Source organism: Branchiostoma floridae, chromosome 9 (genome assembly GCF_000003815.2).
Source record: "Branchiostoma floridae strain S238N-H82 chromosome 9, Bfl_VNyyK, whole genome shotgun sequence".
Lineage (NCBI taxonomy): Eukaryota > Metazoa > Chordata > Leptocardii > Amphioxiformes > Branchiostomatidae > Branchiostoma > Branchiostoma floridae.
Window position 1 is genome coordinate 11,010,684 of NC_049987.1, and position 22,471 is coordinate 11,033,154.

The window sequence follows — 22,471 nt, forward strand, 5'->3', positions numbered from 1 at the left end:
ACAAAAGATACATCAAGTAAGAAAATTCGTTCGTTATCTCTGAAATTCGTGGAGCATCTTCCGAACGCAGCAATGCCGCAAGCGTGCCGCACGTCAAGTGAGAGGGGGCCTTAAGTCAGAGCAATTGTCTGTGTATGTTTTTGCTTCCGCTCGTCATTATATAGCTGCAATCCTTGTTACCTTAGGATTTTTGTCTATGCCGGTACCTCCAACCTCAGCTTAGCAGGTAATAGCAGCTAATAATTAATGGTCTTGCCCTTGGACGTAAACTTTGGAGTCCAAATTCCAGCCGTTGTCGCTCACATGGCATGCATACTGCTAAAAAGAATCGCAGCCCCTATTGACGAATAGTCATCAATGGCAAACTTGTCCAAAAGAGAACAATGGCATGGTCTCTTTCAGTTCACAATATGTATCTATATCTATCTACCCTTCTTTCGCTCAAGAAGTCAAAATTTTGTTGAAATGGATTTTATGTTATGATGTTTTGAACCACATAGACGCCAAAAAACTATCTTCTACAGCTCTTTAAACATCATACCCACCCACCCCCGTGCATGACTAATACAGGAATCAGTCACCCATTGAGAGTTAAAGTTTCAATAAGGCGAAGAATGTCACCAATCAATTAAACTCCCAACTGTTTTTGCAATAACGAAGCAAATCATTAATAACGCACGGTGGGACTGACACATTTGCAGGCTTGTGTGGAACTCTATGACTGTGACATTTCAAAATGAATCATTCAGAACGCTAAATTACCCTAGAGTGAAAACGACTTCCCAAGTTAGTCTGCGCTGTGACGCATGTGCAATCAGTAACTAAATGTCGAAGCTGATTGCATATTCATCGTGCGTTAAACTTTGTGCTCTTTAAAGAATAGAAGAGGTTCAAGAACAAAACTAAGAATTTTCTATGGATTGGTTTTATGAAACATATTCCAAACGTGAAATGCCTACCGATATATATGATTAAGCTGTAGTGAATGTATCATTGTTATGGCAAGAAACAAAAGGCGTCTGTCTTTGACTCATAAGTCATTTTTGATCCAACTTCTCAAAAAGTATTTTAGGCCTCGCAAGGGTATTAGACGGGGATTAAAGGAGCTTATTGCAGTGAATCGCAATTTTCATAGAATGCTGCTATATCTGTTAGAGCTCTTTATTTTCTTCACGAGCATGACGACACGACATGTGTGTCTGTCGATATCATATGTAGTAACAAAGGTATTTACACTTATTTCTTCATCTCATCTCAAAGTAATACATATGATAATGTAATTAAGTCGTAATCTAGATCTAATGTAATGCTTCTCTAAGATCCATCTGCTATTAAAAGATAATGCAACTTCCTGCAATGTCTTATGGGGTTTGAAGTGCATACATTTACTTACAGCTACCTTCAGCAAAGTTATGTGTATTGCCAAAACTTTAAGTTAAAGAAAAAAACATAAATTACAAAAGAAACCAGGATAGTCACTGCTTATGTGTATTCATATATTGACTAACTTCACATTACCTGTTCTAAAACGTAGAGGTATTGTTTTATTGTTCGTAAAATGTAGTCACATCTGCATTTTGACAAAACTAATAAAATTTTGTGCGCTAGAGTTTTTGGTATAATAAAATAACATGTATTTGCAGCTTTGCCATTTTAAGCTGTAGTTTATGTCACGATTCAATTCTACTTCACGCTAACCAAGCGCTACACAGAAGACGTGCCATACAGAGAATGCAGCAAGAGTTAATGAAAAACAACCTCCCACGCTTCATCACTCCTTGTAACTTATTTTCTTGGCGCCAGTTGAAGTGTAACAGGTTCTTTCCTGTCGACAAGATCGATGTTTATATTCAAGAAATCGTCTGCTGATATGAAACCCTACTTGTATTGTAGACAAGGCCCGCTGTTACTCATCATCTATATAAAATAACAACATGTTTTCTGCCAACTTTTTCGTGCTCATTAAAACGATTTAAGCGAATATATAGTTTAGATAGATGTAGACTATTACCTGATATTTGCAGAACCACGTCTTTCTATGCCGGCAGTGGGGCGTGCAATAATGTGTTTCAAGAAGTATGAAAACACCCCAAAACACGTCGGTTTCAAATTTATTTGGTAGAACATTCGTGCCCCAGCATTGCTTTAAAAGTGATTTACAGCAAATGCCCTCGATAATCCATGTTGTGAACGTATTTAGCCATGATAATTCAGGAGAGCTGTTGGCTCGACAAGAGATCACACGCAGTCCAATTCCATTACTGTGCATTAACAGTTCATCCCCATCTTGTGAACTGTAAGACCCCATGGCCCAGGGGATTACTACACACTCACCGCGTCCTTGATGTACAGAAGATGGCCAGATTCTCCCAATGCATTTAAACAGAAAATTAGAGTTGCCATATGCCTCTGCAGTCGGTAGATAAGATGAACTAGTCTCAGAGGATAAAGGCACTAGATTTCAATCATTTTTGGGGAGAAATCTTCCCGACCAAGTTATGGAATATTCTAGGAAGCTGGAAAATTTGGCACGGTTTCGTTGATCGAAAACCTCAGAGTCTGTAAAAGCCAGTGTTAGGAACAGCTTAGAGTCCTACTATCGTACAAAAAAACACCAAATGGTATGTAGGAAAATGTAGCCGCGTTGTGTCTGAGGTTCTATCCACTGTGTCTGGGCCGGGTATGGGGAGGCAAAGCCCATCCTATCTTTGTGCCACCTTTTAATCCCCCCCCCCCCAACAAGTCAGATACTCAGTTTTACCACTGGATATCGATGGAGTGAGGAAAGTTGTGTAAAATACCTTTCCCCCATTAGACACAACGTCTAACAAGGCATGTCAGGAATCAAACCCGTGTCAAGATTCAATCTCCAAATCCTGTGTCCGATAGCCGGGCCACTATGTCATTTGACGCCGCCGATGAAATACGTATTGTATCTGAATATCAGTTTACTATCAGAAGGTGCAGTGGAAAATACGCTATATGCTACGTGCAGCCATGTCTTCACCCACGGATTTCCGTGCCTTATTGTTGTCGCTATGGCTAGCGCACTGAGGGACATGACAAGGGCACCAAATTAATTCGTTTCTTATCGCTACAATCCATTCCCCGCCCTCAAAGCCAATAGGCGTTCATTCCCACATCCCAATTTCCCCGTATAACGATTGCCAAGGGTGGCGCTCTGGTGCATTTACTTACATCGATGAATGATGTCAGGGCGAATTGTTCAGGCACTGCGGCTGTGATTACCAGACTGAGGATGAAAATAGTTTGTACAAGCATGAGGCGGCGGCAGATTTGCAGATACTGTCGCGAAATTGGTAGGCATGGCGAGAGTGATAACTGGCTGGCGCGTGTGTCTGACAAATGAGGCACTTTGATGTCCTCTTCACGCAGCAATCTTCCTCCTCGCTTATCGCCATGATCAGGCTGCAACAGCAGCTTCACAGGTCTGATGAGTGTAAGGTGTGAGCCAACGGAAATATGTTATCAGACTTAGAGCCAAGCCATGCTGTATATATCTTCACCGTGGTAAAAAAAAGCTTCACCGTTACTGGAAGAACTGGATAATTTTTGTACACAGTCAGATATTTAAAGATAGCACCAGCAATCTTTCTTCATTGACTGGATTCAATCATTTCAGAAACTTGTCAACTGTGAATCGAGTTGCTTTGAAGCCTAAATTTCATCAGCTTCTCTTCAATGTTGGTGTTGATGAACACAGCTATTCTCACAATTGTATGTACAGGTATTGTGTATGGAGACAATAATGTATTCTATCGCCATGTTATTTACAGGTTCCAATTACACACTAGCAGCCCATCATATATATAATACTTGTAGACCATGTAATGCAGTGCCACAGGGATGAAACGTAAATAGATTGCGCACTTTATATATGTACTTTTTATTTTTATTTTGACATAGTAGTTCTCGCAGGCACAGGCATTACCTAGTTCATGACTATTTTCAAAGTCAGCAAAGGTTAATTGCTACCTGTCTCTCTAGGCGAGGTCAACGCCCGTTGCAAAACCCCCTGTGTGTTTTACGTCTGCCAAGATCCTTTTATAGACTGATTGGCTGTCCGTTTAAAAAGAGAATCTTAACACTTGTTTTTAATCAATGACTAGGAGTCTGACATTAACTTTTTAGAGAGAAAAATACTAATAGATTACAAAAGTCAAAGCCCAGACTATAAATACCTTTCATAAATATCTTCCTGGTTATACATAAAATATTTTGTATTTGAGCATGGACTTTAAGTTAACTGTATCGGACGTATTTTTAAGATTTATTTGGGCACGGGTGACAAAATATATGTAATCTATTAGAAATATTATAAAACAGCGTTGGCATTTACATTAGGTAGGGTTATTTAGGTGAACTCTATTGTCAACTTAAAATTTATAACCTGTAATTGTGTAGAGATGCTGCTGTCAAATGAACACCAGCTACGTAATCATAATTCAATTTTGCTATGACATTCACAGTTCATACTTCAACATATCTAATATCAAACTATTTTGTCCTTTGTAATATACAATTCTAATTTAATCACAGAGATGACAAGGTCAACTAAGATGTTTAGCTTCGTTTTTCAACGAGGTCAATATGTACACCCATCATTTATTCCCATGCGATCATTTCAGGCTTGGCTTATTTAGTTTGCAAACCCTTTTGACACCAGTAATGAATGACCGTGTGAGGTAGACTACTTTGCAGTGAGCTACTAATGCTGTATCAAATAGATGGTAAGGCTTAAGGTACAAAGCTTTCAATACAATGACGGATTTTTGCTCTGTATATATAGCAATTTGCGTACTATTAGTGTAAACGGTCCGTTAATGTATGCAGGTCTCAAGCACTGTATCTGTTCTAAAAAAGGTTTCTTCTTTGTATATTGTAGAAAGAGTGACTTTTTATCAACTATACAAATATCATTCAAGCTATCAAAAAGAAATTGAATAACAAACTATACTCTAGCTAGACACAAGAAAACAGCTTTGCTAACTATTCGTACCCAACAGATGTCGATTTTATCCCTGTAGGTTTTATGTCGGTGGAATTGCATCCAGAGCACTTAAGGCCCACTGTCACTCCCCCAGTTATTCCACTTTAGACAGCTTAATGCACATATGTCAGATGGCTGTAAACGCATTTGTTGAAAAGTGCGCCTATGCCTACTTAAAGGTGCGGCAAATAAAGCGGCAGATGGATTCCGCTGTCGGTGCACTTTCCCCGCTTGCCCAACACGGATTGACAATAACTTCCCAGCAAAAGGGTGATGCATTCGTTGGTATTTAAAACTCCGATCCAGTATTCACAGCGCTAACTGTCTGGGCGACGGTGAACTAATTTTGTCATACGTCTCTATTCTTATGGTATATAATAAGACGATATAAGCCAGAGTCATATATCTTTGTCATCGCATAGTTTAAGACAATTTTCTCTTTGTTGTGCACTTTGTGTTATGTTGAACTCCAGACAATCCATAAGGTGATGCTCATCGTTGACACCTCTGAAGATTACTTGAGTAGTAATCGTTGGTACCTGTTCCCTACGGAGCAACCCACCTGTACAGCACTCAGACTGGGGAGAGGGCTCCTGATTGCATTGTCTGTCGACTACGGGCTTGATAACAGACTCCACAGCAACAAGACGCACCTCAGCGAAGTACAGGTAAGCTTGTCTGGTGTGCCATATTGTAGTGCCTCTTTTTCAGCTTCGTGGTTAATTATATTTCAGCCATACCATAGGTATGGTGAAATATATTGTATTCGTAATGTTTCTTTCTTTCTTCTTTCTTTCTTTCTCCTGTCAAATCTTCGGAACACGGTATCTCCGTTGTTCCTGAACCGATTGACTTGAAATTTGACACAAGGGTAGAGTGGGTCAATATCCCCAGACGTTTTTTTCATTTTTTTCATATCTACCTTTAAAATGATTTTATTAAGGTTTTTTGGTCATCTTAAGACCAAAACTGTATATTTGGGCCCCCTGTACCCTGGTATTATAACCGAATGAGCTGAAATTTGTCACAGATGTGCTTTGATAATTCCCCCATACAAATTCAATACCACTTTTGGTGTACAGTATAACGAAATGCTTATTTTTGCGATTTTTTGGTCATTTTTTGACCAAAAAAGGACACTTTTGGCTCCTGTACCTTGCTTTTAGAACCGGATGACCTGAAATTTAGTATAGGAGTGCCCTAGACATATGCGCACATGGATCATTTAACAGTTGAGGCATACAGTACAACAAAATGCTTAATTTTACGATTATTTGGCCATTTTATGACCAAAAAGTACACTTTTGGCTCTTGTGCTCTGGTTTTAAAACCAAATGACCTAAATTTTGGTAAAATGGTGCACCAGATATTCATTCAAATGACACATGTATAATTTTTGTCATAGACTACGTCAAAATGATAGATTTGGGGATTTTTTTTCCAATAGCCACAGGGGTCAATGACCTTAAGGTCGTTGACCCCAGCTGCAGATTGCACCTTCTGGCATATATGTCTATTTAATCTAATTAGATAGGTAACCAATCACTTAGCCTGAATCTATATCCTAAAGAGGGGGGGGGGGGAGGGTGACAGCCAATCAGCGAGTCCGGTGTTATCTGGAAGAGTCCATTCTTACACGGAGGGGTTCATTTTTTTTAAAATTCATCCTCGGACTGGTGAAGTCTTTCAGTGGGTGTATTTTTGGACAGGTCTATTTTGCAGTTTTACAGAAGGTGTGCTGGAAGAGTCTATTCTCGCACGGAGGGGGGATTTTTTTAAATTCATATTTTGGACTTTGGTGACTTCTAGTTTGTCAAAGTCTTTCAGCAGGGTTATTTTGGACTGGTCTAATTTGCAATTTTAAATGGGTGTGCTGGAAGAGTCCATTCTTGCATGGAGGGGGGATTTTTTAAAAATCTATTGGCTTTTTTTTAAATCCATTTTTGGGACTTCAGTGATTATGTCAAAGTCCTATTTTAGCGGATGTATTTTTGGACTGCTCTACTTTACATGGAAGAATCCATTTTTTGCACACGGAAGGGGGATTTTTTCAAATTCAGTTTGGACGGGTGGTGATGATTCAAAATTCAATTTTTAGTGGAAGTGTTTTTAGACTGGTCTATTATACCTTTTCATGCACTGGGACCTTTTTTGCTGAATTCAATTTTGGATTTGGTTTCTTATTCAAAAGGCCAAGGTTTCAGTGGGAGTATTTCTGGACTGGTCTATTGTGCAAATTCACATAGGGTGCACTGGAGTCCATTCTTGAAGTTGAACGGGGGAATTTTGTAAGATTCATTTTTGGGTTAAACTGCCATTAGTAAAAGTGATTTTTCAAATGGGTGATTTTGAAATAGTCTATTGTTGCATGGGGAGGGAGATGGCTGAAATATGCTGTATTTGCTCTCAAGCAAATGTCGGCCTTTCTAGTTGAGGATCGTTTCGCACGATGACCCAAAGATCTAGATTGCAGGTTGTATCAAGGTCTGCAGTCAAAAAGGAAACACATGTGCATTCCTTTATATTTCCTTCAATACAATCCGTAAACAATAAAGTAATTTGTTGTAGAAGGAGACGGTAGCTTCCTACTAAAGTTAGAGTCTTTCTGTGGAAGTTTTGAGTCTTCCTATCTTTGAAAAGAATGTTGCGCCGGGTTTTACATCGCTGTTGTTGCCGAATGTTGGTAAAGTTTCTCAGCTTTTGATTGAATTTTAGAACTACATAATATTTATGCCCATGGAACTTCCAACCTTGGAAGTAAAATGCTTTGAGCCCGCTTGTTGCAGTTGCCTGGAAATAGCTTGTCACGAAGTAACCAAATTTAGACATTGCGACACTGGGGATGTATTACCCCGTATTTCCTGGCCGACATTTCCTATCAAAGGCGGGCTCTACAGGACCCCTGGCCTTTCGTCACGGTGTGGGATGGCGTTTCCTGACTCCTGCACGGCCTCCGATAAGCGACAACCTGCGTTCAGCTGCACTCATTGAAACATACTGCATGCATGTAGATTGAAGCCATGGGTTAGGGATTTGCGGCGATGGCAAGGCATAAGGCCTTCGGGACGACTTGAAATTGAACCCATGCCACTTTGTAAATAGAAGACTCAGGAAAATGCAGCATCTTTTCGCCTACGGCTATAGAAGAAAATTCGCTTCCAACCCCCAGTTTTGTCACGAGTTGTTCAGAGTTGGATATAATAGGATTGATGCAAATGGCTTGGCATTTCTATCTTATTGCAGTATCACTCACGGAAAGCACCAGAAAATGTCTTGTTGAGAGCTATATCATATGTAACAAAATACACATGAACAAAATGGGCACCGCAGCGTAACCCAGCTAGCCTAACGTTACATTCCAAATGGACAAAGTACATCACCTTTACTCGCACGAAGTAAGTCCAATTGGTGCTGTGCCCATGAATTTCGGAAAAGCCATCCAACACGACATTGATATGTCCAAGACATATTGCACTGCAGAACTCGTTATTTGTACAATATGTGCTATTATTACATTATCTATGATTGCGTCGTTACACTAGATATACTGCCGCCACAGTCAGACAAATGAATACAATATGCACAACGGCTCAGTTTTTCATATCTAGCAATGACGTTTGACATTTCTGCGCAATGGTTACTGTGTCAAAGCTTTGAAAAGGGGCACCGCAGCGTAACCCAGGTAGCCTAACGTTACATTCCAATTGGACAAAGTACATAACCTTTACTCGCACGAAGAAAGTCCAATTGGTGCTGTGCCCCTAAATTTTCGTAAAAGCCATCTAACACGACAATGATATATCCAGGACATAGTGCACTGCAGAACTCATTATTTGCACAATATGTGCTGTTATTAAATTATGTACCATAGCGTCGTTACCCCAAACATGCTGCCGCCGCAGTCAGACAAATCAGTATAATATGCACAACGGCTCAGTTTTTCATATCTAGCAATGAAGTTTGACATTTCTGCGCAATGGTTACTGTGTCAAAGCTTTCAAACACGACACACTACCTTGGGAATGTTTGTTTTTGGATTATTCCTGCACCTCCAAGCAATAATGGAATTTGTTTAGACTCAGGTCCGCCCACACAGGAGCTGAATTTAGCTCAGTAAAAAGTTTAAAAGTTTTGTTTCTGAATCTGACGCCCACACTATTGATTTCTTATGTCCAAGTATATGTTTGTTCGCTCTCGAGACTGCCAAATACACAGGAGCTGAATTTAACTCAGTAAAAAGTTCAAAATTGTTGTTTAATAATCTGACGCCCACACTATTGATTCCTTATGTCCACGTATATGTTTGTTCGCTCTCGAGACTGTTCAAATACTTTTACTTTTCAATCCGATTTAGAAACACGACGACGGCCATTTTGCGTGCTGGAAATAATTGTAAGCATAATTTACAATACCATATTAACACAACGAAAAATTGTAAAAAGGGAATTGTTAAAAATCTATGTTCATGTATGTTTTTTAATTCTACGTACTTGTAGTTAAATCTCATGATTTTGGCATCAGCTTTCAAATAAACGTTTATTATCACAGCCTATAGCTAAGTCTGATTCTAAGTCTGTATGCTGATTCCACATTTGTTGTTGTTTCACTAGTATGCTGGAGAATATACAACCACGGCATGTCAAATTTCTACATTTATGACTGACAGTTTTGTGACTTCTCTGCCGTATTGAGCAACCACAACAGAAATGCTACACCAACAGTGTTCATGTTGGTGGAAATAACAGTGACAGATCTTTCTCTGTTAATAGCCTGTGGTATGCCTTCAGTTAACTGACTTGACATTCTGATGACTGAATAGCCCGTGCCCCAGCGTGGTATCTGATTGCATGTACCGTATGTCAATCATGCCGCACGGCTTCTCTCCTATTGGCTGACGGGCCCTGACGACGGTTACTATATAAACCATGCAGAATTGCAGACGCGATAGGTTAAGGCTAACGCCGTGTGCCGGAAGGTCGATATTGGGGTGCTTTTGGAGCGTACAGAATCCTTTAACTAAAGTGATAAGCCACTTGAACAGCACATAGGGATTAGATACGTCTGCTTAGGACGAGCAACAGCCAAGCTATGCTTTCAATGGTGGTAAGTTTGCTTTGTTGTGGGTTCGCGTCGATAACAACATTGCGTTCATTCGAAGGTCAGTGCTGTCGTCGCATATATCCTTTGCATATACGTATATGTAATAGACTTACAGCTGCACATGTGACAAATAATGAAACTTTCTGTACTAATAATGTGATACTATTTTCCTTACCAAAATTTTTACAGATTGCAAGTAGATCAATTAAAAAAAAACTATGTACGTATTGAGCTTTGTAAAATGTAACTGTTTGACGTTGTCATAATCCATGTTGTTTTGGCACTTTGTAGTAGATTTGGTATTTTGGAATATCAGCGGCAGCTTAAAAATCATTGAAATACTGTTACTTTCAAGTTACGTCTTAAACGACCCGCACACAAACGTCAACATCAATGTAATGTCTTTATGAAACGCATTCATGCTTGACCGAGCAAGAATCTGATTTCACCTATGGAATCCTCGAATACGTAACCCACGACTCACCGGCGTCCTATCTATGCCATATGACCATTACGAGTGTCGCCAATCTACCGGGGTAAGTAGAAAATGGCTTTTCCTGCCCATTTGATCCTAACCTGCAAGAGAAAAAGTGATGACACAGTGTAGTTGATACAGGTTGATGGTGTTTTTGTCTCGCCAAACGACACAGGGATCACAGGCCACCATCATTGCAAACTACTGTATTTGCTGCAGAAATTATAGTAGTTTCTGAGGTCATGGTAGTGCGCAATCTTATCTGGTACAATACAAACAGTAGTCATTGCCATCTCCCCCTATTCCTATGAAAATCTACTTTGAGGATGTGAAATTAGCAATCTGGACTTAGCCGAGGTACTGACGTACATTGCGCTGGGAGTCCAAACTGAAATAACCTTTACATCACTTGGAGTATTCCAGAGAAGCTGTAGTATAACTTCAAAGTTATGATACAATTTCCCAGCAAAAGGGTCCTGTTCTATGGGCAGATCTATATACAGACGTCATGGAAACACAATTTGCGCTTTCGCCTACTTTTGTCATAAAGACTGAGATGATAAGATCTACTGTAGATCACCTTTACCATTGTCAAGCTCATTTGTTATCCGGCAAAGACTAATTACCTTTTCTCAAGTGACTCGGGTTTTCATCTTTATTGCTCAATAAATATCAGTAGCAATGAAAACGTTAGCTGGTGCACTTAATTTCCAGCAACCGAAGAATGCTTATATGTGGATCCACATCTATTGGCCCTGGAGGTGTCTATAAATTCAAGTTCTTGCCCCTTGGAATCCCCAAATCAGAAAGGCACTGCCGGGCCTACATGTTTTGGAGAGTCTCTTGTCACACCGTTGCCCATCATTGCCCGTATGATGGCCTCAGGGGAAGTCATAAATGTAAAGGCGGAACATATCACCTTTAGAACGCGCCCAGGGGTGGTATCACTCCCCCTAGTTCTGGCGTCAAAGGAGCAATAGGGAGTCACTTGACATCTCAGTGTGCATTTGTGCCATAGAAGGGCGGTAGCCAGCATATTAAACTATTGGACAGGAAACTGCCGCTAGGAAGGCTCACGAAGCAGATTCCCGTCATCGAAGCATCCTTTTTAATATGATGTACGCTAGAATTATCTGTTGATCACGATATTGCAGTTTCAAATAAGAGCAGTTCATTTCATACTATGCCCAAAGTGACAAGTATCATTTCAAACGGACCTCTCTCTACACATGTATGAATCCAGTCCTCACACATGGATCCATCACATGGCCTCATAAAAACTGAATAGACACGAATGAACCGATCATATTTCACATGGGTACCGCTTGTACTCGGATGAGTTGAATCAGCTTGACAGGTTAAATCTCATGGAAGGTCATAAAATCAAACTTTCATACATGCTAAATCTCCGGAGGAAATTCCCATCAAAGTGAAGTTTGGTCAGGTTCTATATATTACAATTGCTTAGGGATGTAAGCACAAAGCTGCTATATGGTGATATATAATATTGATATGGTGGTTGCATTTCCCGAAAGGTTTCTTGCAAATAATGGGTGCTGATATGTCAAACATATTTAAGGTGGCATCTCACTGCACTTGAGGCACCAGTGTGGCACTGCGGGGTTCGTTCATTGCAACACTGTTGTGTTTTGTTTACTGATTTTCAGATATTGCATAATACGTAAACGTATGACTTTGAAGACAACAAAAAAGTACAAAACGTAAGAAAATCCGTTCTTTACCTCTAAAATTCGTTGAGAAATCTTTCGAACCCCGCAGTGTCGCACCGGTACCCCAAAAGCAGTGAGATACTCCCTTCAGGAGAATTTTTCACTCAACTACCGGGCTGAGCAATACCACAAACTTTTTGCCAACTGACCGCAGTACTACTCCTTAATAACCTCCTATAAAACATACTGATTAATCATGGTGTCCAGTTTTCATTAAACAGTCAGCAACCGGGGAACGGTCTGATGAATTCTACTGTCCAGTTTGAAATTCCCTGAACCAATCACACTAGCCGTCTGAACTACCTCTAAAGCTAGCATACGTCTCCCTGCTGTAAAATGGTCAAATGGTTTGAAGCAAAAAAATTTCGGGTCGACGGTACAATACAAATGTTACTCTATGCCTTAATGTCATTACCATGTCCTGTTCATATCTACTCCTTGCAAAAACGAGACAATGCTATATTTACACAATGTTCTGAAGTATTAGCTTGTATAATATTACCTAAATTGTCCCTACCGTTAGATTAGATAGCTTAGTGGCTATATTCTTGCAATAATACATAGTTCAACTCCGATATATATACAGATTGCCATACATTGTACCTATTACAATTGTCGCGCAATAAAGTTAAAGTTCACTGCAATAAACATGTCAGTACTACCTATTCCAAAGAGAACGTTATAGATTCATCCCGTTTCGTATGATACCATGGGCTTCTACATGTGCACTGAGCAAGCGCTTTTTACTTAACCCCCATCATACTTTATGGACGAAGGTTCACCCACAGTGAGGAAGGGACATTCAAAGAAGACATTTGATATTCGTTACGGTTGTCGTTTGTACCTAATGGATGAGAACATGTACCTGCCCACGCTGAAACGTGCTCTACATAAGGCTCCCAGTAGCAGAGTGGCGTGCGGGTACAACTTTGATTGCGACATTAAGGTCGTAAGCTAAGAGATTTGCAAACCAACTCATGCCCCGGCATAGTCAGAGTTCCAAACGTCTGCATTACGGTGGGAGTCTAGATACCGTTAAGTACGCTGGTACTTTGGGTTGGAATCCACCATAGAGACCATTGTACGCTGGGAGCTTTGGCAAGTAAGTCCTGATCACCTTTTATGTTACATTATAACGGTGCACGGCGTATGTTACTCAGAATCACAAAGCTTTGACCCAAGCGAACTGTATTCTAAATGTTTTTTTTTTTAATTGAACTTTGTTCTTCTTGAAAAGAAAAGCCTTCTGAAATATCTACCGCAGTAGATGGCATTGACCCTCCAATTTCTTCTGTATACCAAACTATGACTGACTACCCCATGGACCCACTTCTTTTCCTTTATATATACAAATAGTAATTCACTGGTATTTTAGGTAGATTTGAAATAAGAGTTGCTTTGTGGTTATATGGACTCTGATGTCATAAAAATGAGACTTTGTAGCTTTGATACGAGGCACATCTTTGTATGAACTTAGCTTACAGTAAAGGTGCACTCTCATTGCATTTGCGTCAATCTTGCGTCACTGCGGTTTCGTTTTTACTGCTTCACTGTTTTTATATTTTTTTCCTATTTTTATAATTTAGATATTGCGTGATACGTAAGAGTATGACTTAGAAGACTACATAATACACAAAAAGTACCAAAATGTCGTTCTTTATCTCTGAAAAGTGTCTTTCGAACCTAGCAGTGACGCAAGTGCAGTGACAGTGCACCTTAACATCTATAGCTGAGTTCGTTAGGTTCAGGAACGGGTTAACATTTCAACATTCATTAATCTTGGAAGAAAACATCATTTCCCTTCCATTCCCCGGTTTGATTGTGCTAACATTATCAAAACCAGTGAGGCGTAGATAGAATATGTATCATGGATTATGGAAGATCTGTTTCTGAACCCAGTGACGCGTCCGGGCGCGCCATCGTGAAATATCAAGTCATTATTCAAGCTGCGTGCGCGTGGTTGATCCGGAAGATCCAGTTTTATTGCATTAAGAGTAAGGTCAGCGGCAGTGCAAATTACCCTTGCCTGCGGTAATGGGTTAAGAGTGGTGCGTTCTGTGATGGAACATGTTGGGTCTGATTCATCGACTAGTTGGGCTAGGGGATGACAAAAGGCTGGGTGATCGTCAAATAGATAATTGCTAGTTTTACGACTGACTTAAGCTGACAGACGTTTCCTATTAGGCTCTTTCAAAAGCCCAGGCGCGGTGCCTAACCAAAATCACCCTTGTAATATGTCCGTTTCTCTCTCATTAAGGTTGGGAACAAGCGATGCCTGGCAAGGTATCTAGGTCCAATAATGAGCAGGTCTAGCATCCCTTTGGCTTCTCGGTCGTGGTGAAAATACCATCCAAGTCGTTAATGACAAAGGTTCCTGACCCTGCATGGATACATATATGGAGACATTTAGAATCTGACGAACCTCTGACAACATACCACAATTGTATGTTTCTTGGCAGTGTTTCATCCTATGTCTCATTGTCTGACATTCTCTGCGTTTGGATTTATTTCATTTGGTTTAGAATTTATCTATTTTTGTTAATTTGGTAAAGGATGGCAGTGTCCCCGGCACAGTTGTATTTATCAATCATTGATTATCAAGCCATTCAGTATTTCGGGATTATCTTTTCTTGCATATGGTAATTGTGAGGAGATATGGTGATTATCAGTTTCCATGTGAACAATCAACAACATTCAATAGCTAATAAAGAAAAGTTACCGACGAGACGTATAATTTTTCTCTTGCTGTGATTTTTTTATCGATGTTGCACTGACGCACAACACCAGGTAGTAAACTTTATATTTGTTTAGAAGGAAATGACCAGTATGCTCAACTCGTTAAGAAGATATGAGTAGCTGAACCATAAGACTAGATGACGACTGTTTGCATGCAATAAAGAACGTGTGTAACAATACCCCTGATACGTCCGGTCGATTTTTCACCGAGTATAGTGATATGTTTATTGTACCCAATTTGGCAATACGTTTCCACATTGTAATTAGAAACTGAAGCTGGGCATCAGGGCTAACATTTACAGGTAATACAAAGCTGACTTGAAGTACAAGGAACATTTAAACGAGCTTGTCATTACATACGAGCTTTTATGACCGACGCAAATTACACAAGCATTTATGTCAAAGCAGAGAGGTAATAAGGTTTCTATCATTCGGTGGTACGTAACATCTGAGGGCACAAAGTTTGGATTTATGCAAAGGTTTGTGCTAGCAATGGACTTCAACTGCTGGGTGTCAAGTAATAATTTCTCCATATTAAGTTTCACCATTGTATGTATAAAGCCTAATCATATCAGCTTTTCCTATTTACTATAGCTTTTATCTGTTCACGGAATGCCATTTTAGTAAAAAATGTTTCTCTATTTTGAAATTATGGCTAGTAATTGACAATTGAATTGAATTTACTTTCATTATGCATTTTGACTATTCTGTGTTAAACTACCTATGTTCTTAACATAACAAAAGCCGAGAGAAGAACCTATGCATTAGTTGTATCTTTTGAACCCGTAATTTATATTAGTATGTCCTGTTACTAATATACTTTATAACGACTTTAACATGTTTATGCCTTGAGTTAGCAAAAATTTGATATGGATGTACTTTATTGCACTTTATTATATTATCTAGGCTTTGGGATGAGAGACGTTTGTTGCTAGTGTATTGGTTAATGACACCAACGTAAAAAATATACTTTCTAAATACGAAACATGTCATATGCTACTAAATCTGTGCATAATCAGATCAGGCAAGGTCATGAGAAACTGACGGGGGCTTGGGTTGTGTCAGGTCAAATATTGCTTGACTTTGACCGAATAACACATCGTCGCCATGACATGCTGACTTCCAATTCACGCCGCATCGATCATTCGCTTCTTCTGTTGCAAAAAGGCGCGACTCTTACTGCAGCTATGCATATCTGATAGAAAGGTTGATTGATAGAATCCTATATGCAGTGAACTTGAATCTTCTCATGTATAAGCTGGTAGTTTGTGCAGGAATGATATTTTTCAAAGGCCATTTCAGGACAAAGTCAAAGTTCTAAGTCGTATGCAACCGCAGACCACCAATATATCTATAGTAGTATTCATGTTTTATACGCCATGTAGTCAACTTATCTGACTTTTGAAAATAATCTCTTTTTTACCAAGGGAGTCGAAATTGTTCACCACCATCATGAAGACATCACTTTCTCGTAAATGCTGAGTCATGGTAAGTTGACATTGTCTGCGTTATATCCAATCGTTTATTCTTTTTACACTGTAGGCGTTTATTTTATAAGCATTGATCCGTTGTCCTCCAACTGCTTCTACTTAGAAGTTTCGCCGTTGTTTATTTATGGTATACAGTGTATGATATCATAATCAAGATATTAGATTTAAAAAAACACCATCCTTAAGTATTGATTTGTCTCCTACTATAATTTTGTTACATTTTCTTACTAACTAGATCCGATGTTTCGTTTACCTTTCAGGCCGGGAAATTGACAGAAGACCAAATTGTCGGTAAGTACGCACCAACACTTAATTTGATGTGCCGCTGATGTAGATCAATAAGTTTATTTGAGTTTGATTCCATGTGGCAAGTGGTTTCTTTTCCGTTTATGGATTCTTACCTGGCGGAAATTGTGGGTTGCTCTTACACACCAGACCTTATAAATGATATTGATATTTCCTCCGTACAGCTATTTGCTATCGCAAACTTAAATCATCAAATGATCCTCTTACGTCCGATCCAATTTTGGAGTTAAAGGCCAGTGAATGGAACAATCAACCACCAATCAACCAATCAATCGACCAATTACATTGTTCTTATTCTGATAATTTTGGCAACCATGCATCTTTTCGCTGTCATAAAACATATCCTTTGTTTGGCGAAGGGTGAGGATATCTATATATGGATCTTGAAGCTTCGATAAGTTTTTACGTGATTTTAGATTCCAAGCATGGTCTGATGATGTACTGATTCACCAGAAAGGTCATGTTTGCCACCCACGTTGGACATTTTCGAGATATGAGATTGTAGTTACCTTCATAAGGAGATCTATATTAACTACGCATAAAAAGCCATAAAATATTAGGGCTTATAATGGCCTCTAACTTCGATGTTTTCCTGTCAGCACGGTCGCGGTAACGTAGCGGTTCTCTTTGACTGATTTTGCGTGATTTGACTTTAGAAAACTAGTAGTAGTTATTATAAAAGTAGTAGTTTATACATAAAAAGCATTCTATATTCAAACTCATATCTGCGTGTATATACTATGTTAGGGTACCCCATGTGAATAAAACATATTCGAAAGGTGAAGCCATTCTTGACATAATTATATTCACAGGTAACTTCAAAACAACCAACGTAATCTTTTCCTGCAAACTCGTCAATTTGAGCTACTACACGATTGCCTTCTTACTGACTTGACACTTCAAGCACTGCAGTTACAAATCCGGCTGCGTATATCCAATGATCATGTAATCTTGTATTTCTATTTTGAAACGGGGTCACCCTGGTAGGTCACACTTAGAAATAACTCTCCACTGTGTCTGACGTCCCTACAGAGTTGAGAGAAGCTTTTTGTGCTGTGGACCGTGACAACGATGGAACCATAACCATTAAGGAACTGGGCACACTCATGCGGTCCCTGGGACAGAACCCCACTGAGAATGAAATGGAGGATATCTCCAACGATGTTGACCCTGACGGTACGTACTCGGTAGTGGTCTTTATACATAGATCCTCGCTGGAACCGTGTTCATTGCACACGGTCATGTCCGTGTTTGATAAATGGACGTTTATTCATTTTTTGTTTGATATTATCAATCACACCTTAATCTGTTGTAAATTAGTACTCTTTTTTGCAACGTATTATGAAGTCAAAAACATGTCAAATTCTATCCAAAAGTATATTAAGTACAGTTGCAATATGTACTTGTTTGTCTTAGAAAAGTTATTTCTTGTAGTCTTTCCTTAGGGCGGTCTTTACCAAATTTGAGTAGATACAGTCTGTTATTGCCTAATATCTACTTTATGTCACCAGGTGAAGGAGCGATCAATTTTGTTGACTTCCTGCACGTAATGGCCAAACGGCAAAGTGACACGGAGAGGGAAGATGAACTGCGGGCGGCCTTCAGGGCCTTTGACGCCGACAACAACGGATATATAGAGTACTTCTATTACAGTTATACAATGCAGTACGCCTTAATGTGGTATCTCACTGCACTTGGGGTGCTGTTGGGGCACAGCGGAGTTCGAAAGATTACTCAACGAATTTCAGAGATAAAGAACGAAGTTTCTTATGTTTTGTGTATTTTGTTGTCTTCTAAGTCATACTTTTACATATTCCGCAATATCTAAATTCTAGAATATCGTCAACAATAACACAACAGTACCGCAGTTTTTCTAACCCCACACTGTCGCACCTGTGCCCCAAGTGCAGCGAGATACCACTTTAACTTAGCAGCTTTTGTATACCAAACCGCGAATAATTCTTATGTTATTCCCTGTGCCATTCATGGAATTGTAACGGATTCATCCTATCTAAATGCATCGTGACTACTGGCCTAGATTCACACAGGGGCATGCCCTTTTGAAAACTCATATGACACTGTAAATTATGAATAGATAATAAAAGAATCGTTGATGCATTGTGGCAAAACACCCACACATTACTTTACTATCCCCATCTCAAGCACGCAAGACAAAAGGGGATTGCAATGAGCCAATGAACCCAAATTGGGGTTTTGGTGTGATTTCCCCAGCGTGCTATGCGATATTACTGTCGCTGACAAGAGCAGGCATTATGAACACTGATATGTCGTCATGGATTTGAACTATATCTACCACAACAACGATTTGGGAATCAGACAACTAAATCAAAGCCTAGATCTGTAGTGATGCTGTTTAAATACCATATTACACGTAGGTATTATATTGTAAATGCAGAAATTTTCGCGGTGGTTTAATGTTCGCGGTTTTCGCAGTGGCCGCTTCACCGTGAACTTAAAACCACCGCGACATTTTTCCATAGCAGTAAGAGACTACACTACATGGTGCTACCGCGAAATTAAAACCACCGCGAACTTAAACACATTTACAGTAACTGGTCCTTTGCAATTATCTCGACAGTAAGACTGAACTGAGGAACGTGATGACTGACATCTGTGACGATATCACCAGAGAAGACATAGATGAGATGTTTCAGCACTTCGACAGAAATGGTGATGGTAGGATAAAGTATGAAGGTAAAGTTGGCATTAACATCAAGCGAACCCATCTTACTATAAGCTAATCAAGTATTCACTTTAACAAGCACAGACCCTGGTGTCTGAGTGTCCAGGAGTTTGGGCAGCTAGAACAAGTGCTTGGTTGCTCGATGTTCTACCTTGCCTAAACATAACACATCTATCTACTAGTAGTTTGTTGGGTTCGTTTTGCACTTACTACTCTTTACAATGGGATTGCAAAGAAGTTGAGCATATGCACCCTATTTAATCCTTACAGCTCATGATTATATGGACAAGTGCTTGATAGCTGGGTGTTCTAACATGCCTAAACAATACATATCTAGTTTGATGGGTTCACTTGGTGTCAATGCCAATGTTTTTCAAAATCTCTTTGCTCTTACTACTTCTTACAGTGGGATTACAAAGAAGTTGAGCATATGCACCCTATTTACCCATTATTTGCTCATGATGTATACCACTATTATGTACCATGCTATGAAAATGAAAACTACGTGTCTATTACGTGAACTGCTTTCACACAATCAGGAAGTCAACACGCATGATAAAGACAATGTGTATCACTTGTTATAGCTGTCTTTGCATGCGTGTCTAGCTAGTACATGTAATTTCTTTGGTCCAAACGTTTAGTGTTTTTAATTAGCGTTGTTCTTAAAAAAACACGAAGAAGCTAAGAAGCTCAACATGGTCCGTCAAGTATGCTTAACCAATATGTTTTCACTAAACAAATCTATAGAATCTATATAATAATAAAACGATACTTGTAATATTGTCCTCTTCTCTGCAGAGTTCATCTCTTCGGTGATGGCGATGGAGAGGGAAGAGTTACAGCAAAAGAAATAGGATCATCCCAATTTTTACAAGTGTACAGACAAAGATGTACTTGATATTCAAGGAGTGCCATGTGGACAGACTCAACGCACTTTGCTCCCACATATTGCTCAAATCCACGGCTAATACATATATTGCCTATTATGGTACGAGTATGGCTTATCCGCATTCAATACTCTTTGAACTGGATGATCTGAACTTTGGGGCCTTTGTAAATGTAAAAAAAAAGTGAGCAAGATGAAGAATTCAAATTTGAAAGGTACTCATATCAAGTATATAGATTTGAAATTTCGCTGGATATTTCCAAACATATCTATATTTGTGACGCCATAATTATGTGCAATATACCTTACTGTTGATGAATTGGTTGAAAATTGTCGCATATGACAGTTGCCTAGATCAAAATTATATGTCTCAACACGTGACAGGACGGATTGCTAAAATTGTTTACAAGGGACTGTATCTGCTAGGTCTTGTAGGTTGTGTATGACTGAATCTGCTAAGTATCGGAAGCTGTATATGATATATACTCTTAAGCAATATGGAAGAAAATTATTGTTTATTGTTTCCGTCTGACTGAAAGACTTCTTATTTGCATCTGAAAATATCTGATATCTGATTGTCTGCATGCACAAGCTAAGCCAATGTCTTCAATTCCAGACCTATAAATACTTCCCTGTTTTTTGTTGTATTCTGTACATCATAAAGCTAGTCTATTGAATGCGATTTATACAGTCTAAGAGTTCATAGACGAAAGAAAAACTCATGTGAACAAGCGAAAAAGTATCTTATGACTTGCTATATCTTCTGTTTTGTCGTACTTTACCGTCTACAGTCATTTACTGCTCAATTAACTACTCAAGGTTTAATTTTCCAGGACATTGTTGAAACTAATTCGGCATTTTCATGATTGAGAAAAAGAATACAGACCGTCGTACGTTCATTACATGCTATACTTATGGCAATGGTTTAAAAGTCTGAAACTTTGTCTATTTCTGTTATTACAATTGTAACCATTTAGTTATTACCCCATCAAGTAAAATATAGACTACATTGTGCAATACGACTTAGTAACAAGGCAATTAACCCATATGCACTAAGCCATTACATGCACAGATTTTAACTGCGACATGGTTGTCCAAAATAATTCAATAAAATATTTCGGTTAGTTATGTGAAGTGAAACAAGTCATTTCATTGTTTTTATGTGGTTATTGTTGTAACGTCTCTGTAATAAGAACAGAATTTGCGTGTGTTGTCCGCGAGATTGTCTGTCGACGTTGGGGAGCGTGATCGTGAACATGTCCCGAGGGCGTGGCTACTACCAAACAAAGGATACGTGCCCCACAAAGCGGAACTTCCCGGCGCTGCATGGATCATACAGGCAGCACCGACAATGATGACAAGGAATACAGTATTACTTCGTACTTTTCCAGAAAGGTTTGTATGAGACAAATTATGTTTTTCATATCCAGATATACGTCATACTTAAAGACTTTGTGGCTCTGTATGATCAATCAGACCATAATCCCTATCACTATTGTTATGTGCGGCTGTTTGTGTTTGGTATTGTTTTCAGTCGCAGTTTACAAAGGGTAGACTACAAGAGATGCAAACACACACACACATATATATACATATATATATATATATATATATATATATATATATATATATATATATATATATAAACAGTTTTTTCTTACTTCTTATAGGGACTACAGGCCAACCTAAAGCTTTTTAGAACTTAACTGGTTTGGTCGTGGTTCTCCCGTCGTTCTACGACGGATGAGCGTCTCTCAAGCCTCGTCCCCTGGCATGCGTATTTGTTTGGCTATCCTGGCCACTCTGTTCTCCTTCAAGTTGATAATACGGCTGGTTAGCTGTTTTGGTATGAATGCTAAATCAGAGATAGTAGCCAAAACTAAGGTTGTCAAACGCTGCGGTCAATGAAACTATACTAGTTCAAGAGGAAAGCTCTTAAGAGGCTCTGTCTGTAAAAACCAAGCATAGGGTGGCCAAACTCAAAAAATCGATTTTTCTTAAATTTTGTGTGGTGTTAGGGTCTTGGTCCAAAC

At 39.2% G+C, this 22,471-nt stretch overlaps 2 protein-coding genes across 3 annotated transcripts in view; both read left to right on the forward strand.

Annotated features, from left to right (window-relative positions):
* LOC118422943 overlaps positions 1-16,541 on the forward strand; it is a 25,100-nt gene extending 8,559 nt beyond the window's left edge. Inside the window, exons 2-3 of one of the 2 annotated variants that reach the window (XM_035830830.1) lie at positions 5,485-5,679; positions 16,480-16,541. In XM_035830830.1, coding sequence (XP_035686723.1) covers positions 5,485-5,679; positions 16,480-16,527 — 243 coding nt within the window. In that variant the 3' untranslated portion in view covers positions 16,528-16,541. Of the gene's footprint in view, positions 1-5,484; positions 5,680-9,965; positions 10,115-16,479 lie in introns of those variants that run through there. The other variant, XR_004831982.1, reaches the window with a different exon arrangement.
* A 264-nt stretch (positions 16,542-16,805) lies between these two features.
* LOC118422125 (calmodulin-2-like) lies at positions 16,806-21,977 on the forward strand. Its single transcript, XM_035829641.1, has 5 exons — positions 16,806-16,833; positions 17,881-18,024; positions 18,360-18,486; positions 19,448-19,563; positions 20,351-21,977. The coding sequence occupies exons 2-5, from the start codon at positions 17,955-17,957 to the stop codon at positions 20,404-20,406; spliced, it is 369 nt and encodes a 122-aa protein (XP_035685534.1). The 5' UTR covers positions 16,806-16,833; positions 17,881-17,954; the 3' UTR covers positions 20,407-21,977.
* Positions 21,978-22,471: the final 494 nt, after the last annotated feature.

Bases quoted from the DNA above. Each gene is read 5' to 3' on its own strand.
- LOC118422125 (XM_035829641.1), top strand. From the start codon at position 17,955: ATGCGGTCCCTGGGACAGAACCCCACTGAGAATGAAATGGAGGATATC. The intron at 18,025-18,359 runs GTACGTACTCGG...TTATGTCACCAG, and splicing joins CAACGATGTTGACCCTGACG to GTGAAGGAGCGATCAATTTT. The intron at 19,564-20,350 runs GTAAAGTTGGCA...TCTTCTCTGCAG, and splicing joins TGGTAGGATAAAGTATGAAG to AGTTCATCTCTTCGGTGATG.